Source organism: Geospiza fortis, unplaced genomic scaffold (genome assembly GCF_000277835.1).
Source record: "Geospiza fortis unplaced genomic scaffold, GeoFor_1.0 scaffold29, whole genome shotgun sequence".
In the NCBI taxonomy this organism is placed as follows: Eukaryota; Metazoa; Chordata; class Aves; order Passeriformes; family Thraupidae; genus Geospiza; species Geospiza fortis.
In genome coordinates this window covers 5,039,130-5,042,239 of record NW_005054349.1, presented here as the reverse complement: position 1 = coordinate 5,042,239, position 3,110 = coordinate 5,039,130, and the positions used below count along the sequence as shown (strand labels likewise).

The 3,110-nt window shown below is 51.4% G+C and overlaps 1 protein-coding gene across 1 annotated transcript in view; it reads left to right on the top strand.

Annotated features, from left to right (window-relative positions):
* The window catches only part of LOC102041457 (putative P2Y purinoceptor 10), a 5,636-nt gene extending 4,509 nt beyond the window's left edge, over window positions 1-1,127 (top strand). Inside the window, 1 exon segment of the mRNA XM_031058844.1 lies at window positions 1-1,127. This exon segment is cut by the window's left edge and continues 75 nt beyond it. Coding sequence (XP_030914704.1) covers window positions 1-135 — 135 coding nt within the window. The 3' untranslated portion in view covers window positions 136-1,127.
* Window positions 1,128-3,110: the final 1,983 nt, after the last annotated feature.

The following is a 3,110-nucleotide window of genomic DNA, read 5'->3' as shown; positions in this document are numbered from 1 at the left end:
CACGACATCCGCGTCAGGAAGAGGAATCTCCCCCGCCTCAAGTTCTGGTCTCTTCCCAAGTTCTTTGGCCAAATAAACAGTATGGACATCCCCACCATGCCCCCCGATGAGCTGCTGCTGGAGTCCATCTCGTGAGAGCCCTGTCCATGCAGGGGCTTCTCAGAGCTGCGGTGAGGACTGCTCTGCTCTCCAAATCTGCCTGGAATTGTCCCTGTGTGCCGCAGATGGCAGGACCTGATCCATGAGGACATTGTGGTGCCAAAAGATTTTCTGGTTGCGCTGTTGCTGCTGGGGACTTTTGGCTTCCATCCCCTCAAAAGCCACTGTTGATGCCAATGGCTGGACTGCAGTGGGTTCAGGTGCCTCATTTCAGGTGTTTCAGTGCTTCTGCAGATTTGCCATTTTGGGAATCCTTCTGAACCCTGAGCTATGAGTGAGAGGCTCAGCCTTGGCACAGCTCTGGGGATTTCAGCCCTGATCCTGGGTACCTACAGCCACCATCACCTGGAGCATCCACCATGCTCACACAGGGCTCTGGATCAGGATAGTTCATTATCTCCATGTAAACTGAACCTTTTCCACTACAAAAATCCATCACCTGGGTCCAATGCAGCCTAATCTGGACTGCAAGACTGTAACCAAACAGAGTATTAACCTATATCACATCAGTGTTATAAGAGAGAGCTCAACAAACTGGGCTCAGCTCATGCTGCTGGAAAAGGCACCCAGAGCTGAGCAGAAGGATCCACCTGGCTCCTGGGAGCTGCAGGTGCTTGGTTGATTATGGGGGATCAATATCTGGAAGACAAATTATGATAGATATGCCACAAGCAAAGAGGGAGCTGTGACACCTCCCAGGGCACACTAACTCACAGAGCTCTGGTGTGAGCTGCAAAAACAGGGACTTGTCATTGGTGTCTCTTGTGTTGTTCTTGGGAGTCTTGTGTTATTTGTCATGTTGCTGACGTGTGTAGTTGCACATGAAGATGTTATCCAAACTTTCAGTTTTGCTTTGAACACCAAAAACCATCCCAACCTTCAGTGGGTACTGAGAAAATTTACAAAACTGACTCCAGTACGCCCTGAAAGCTTCAAACTCTGAGGAAATAAAATGATCCCAATGTGTATTCAAGCTTCAGGAGTATTATTTTAAGTGCTTGGAAATATTCTCATTATGCTCCACATCTCTTCTCAGAGCAGTGACACAATTTGGGGGGGACACCCAAGTCTGGGGCTCGGAGAAGCCTCGAAGAGTGAGCAGTGCAGGGGTTCTGAGGTCTCCTCCTCCCTGAAAACCCCCAGGGAATTTTTTAAGTAAACGTAGGCAGAGAGGGGTTGATAGAAACCAGCTTTTCCCATGATTGGATGCACATTTCCACCCCATGCAGCGTTTCTGGGAAGCACACAATGGGTGCTGAGGCTGGATGGGGGAGACCAGATGGGAGATCCAGACAAACTGGAGGAATTTGCTTTGGTACTTAAAGTGTGCCAGAGACAGGCAGAAAACTCCGGGAACAGGCAGAAAAGCCGCTGCCCTGGGGCTCATTCTGTCCCAAATCTCCTCCTCCTCTCACAAAAAAACATAAATAACAAAAGGCCATGTTTTCCTTGTTTGCTTGGGGGGGAAAAAAAGAGCTTTCAGGGCTGGAAAAACGCTGTTTCAGATGGCCCAAACCCAGCAGAGTGTGGAGGCAAAACAGGAAATCCAATAAAACCTCACCGATGCCGGGACTGGCTCAGGGCAGCTCCCACTGACAGGACAAGCCACACCAGCAGGATCTTCACCAGCACTGCGGCTTTTCCTGGCTGTTTTGGGAATGGCACAGCCCAGAGGAGCTGGGCTGGACATCCAGGTGGCCCCGAATGACCACGGACAGGTCATTTATAAGCCCCTCCTGAGCAACAGCAAATCCTGGATTGTTGCTCCAACTTTACTGGCAGCACCAGCTCCAGGTTTCCCAGGAGCTCCAGTTCCCACTGGGACTTTGCCAGTTTGTTTTCAGATTGCTTTTCTGACATTTCTGCAACACAGCTTGCCCCTTCCAAACAGAGAACAGGAAAGAACAAACCCAAAACTCTCCCTGATGTCACATGGAGACTCAAGAGCAAACCCTCCCTCAGGCTGTGCCTGCCTCAAGCAGCAGAAAAATCCCTTGAAGGGTGGGACACCCTGGGTAGCAAGGATTTTGCTGGGTTTTCTGTGAATCAATTCCTGAAGGAACATCCTTTTCCAGTACAAACTGGTGCTTCCTGCTCTTCCAATGTCTGCCAGATTCCTGCTTTATCAGCTGTAGGTTCATCATGAAATGGTGTGGGTTGAGAGGGACCTTAAAGCTCATCCCACCCCTGCCATGGGCAGGGACACCTTCCACTAGCCCAGGGTGCTCCAAGTCCCATTCAACCTGCCTTGGACACTTGCAGGGATCCAGGGGCAGTCACAGCTGCTCTGAGCAACCTGTGCCAGGGCCTCCCCACCCTCACAGGGAAGAATTTTTTCCCAAAATCCCATCAAAACCTACACTTACATATCCCTAAAATTATGCAGTACTTGGGAGTATCCAAGCTATCCCTTGCACGGCACTTTTTAGGGCCCCACAGGGAGGGAGAAGAGCTGCTTTTCTCCTAGCTAAAAATACCTTTATCCTCCCTCCATGACCACACGCTCCCAGTCCAGCCCCAAAGTGACTTTGCCTCTGGAAAACCACTCAGCCTCTGTGGAGCCCTCACAATCGAGCCTCTCCTGACTTTTGGCACCACTGCTGGCAAGGGGCAGCTTCTCCACCCACCCACCTCGTGCTGGAGAGGGGAAGTGCTGTCCCTGGCAGGGGAACAAACACCAACAGCTCCAGCCCTGAGCACAGCTCCAACACACTCAAGGAGAATTTTGCTGCTTCAAACCCAGGCGAGCCAGGGAGTGGTTCTCCAAGCCAGGGAGCTGTTTTACAGACAGCCATGATTTCATCAGACCCCAATCCAATTTTTTGGTTCGTGTGCTCAGCCAGCGACACCCTGCAAAGCCCAAGTTTGGGGTGTGGTGGGACAGCACCGTGTGACAGCCCCAGGTGTGTCCATCACCTCTCCCCTGCTCCAGGGTCCTGTTCAGGGCACGG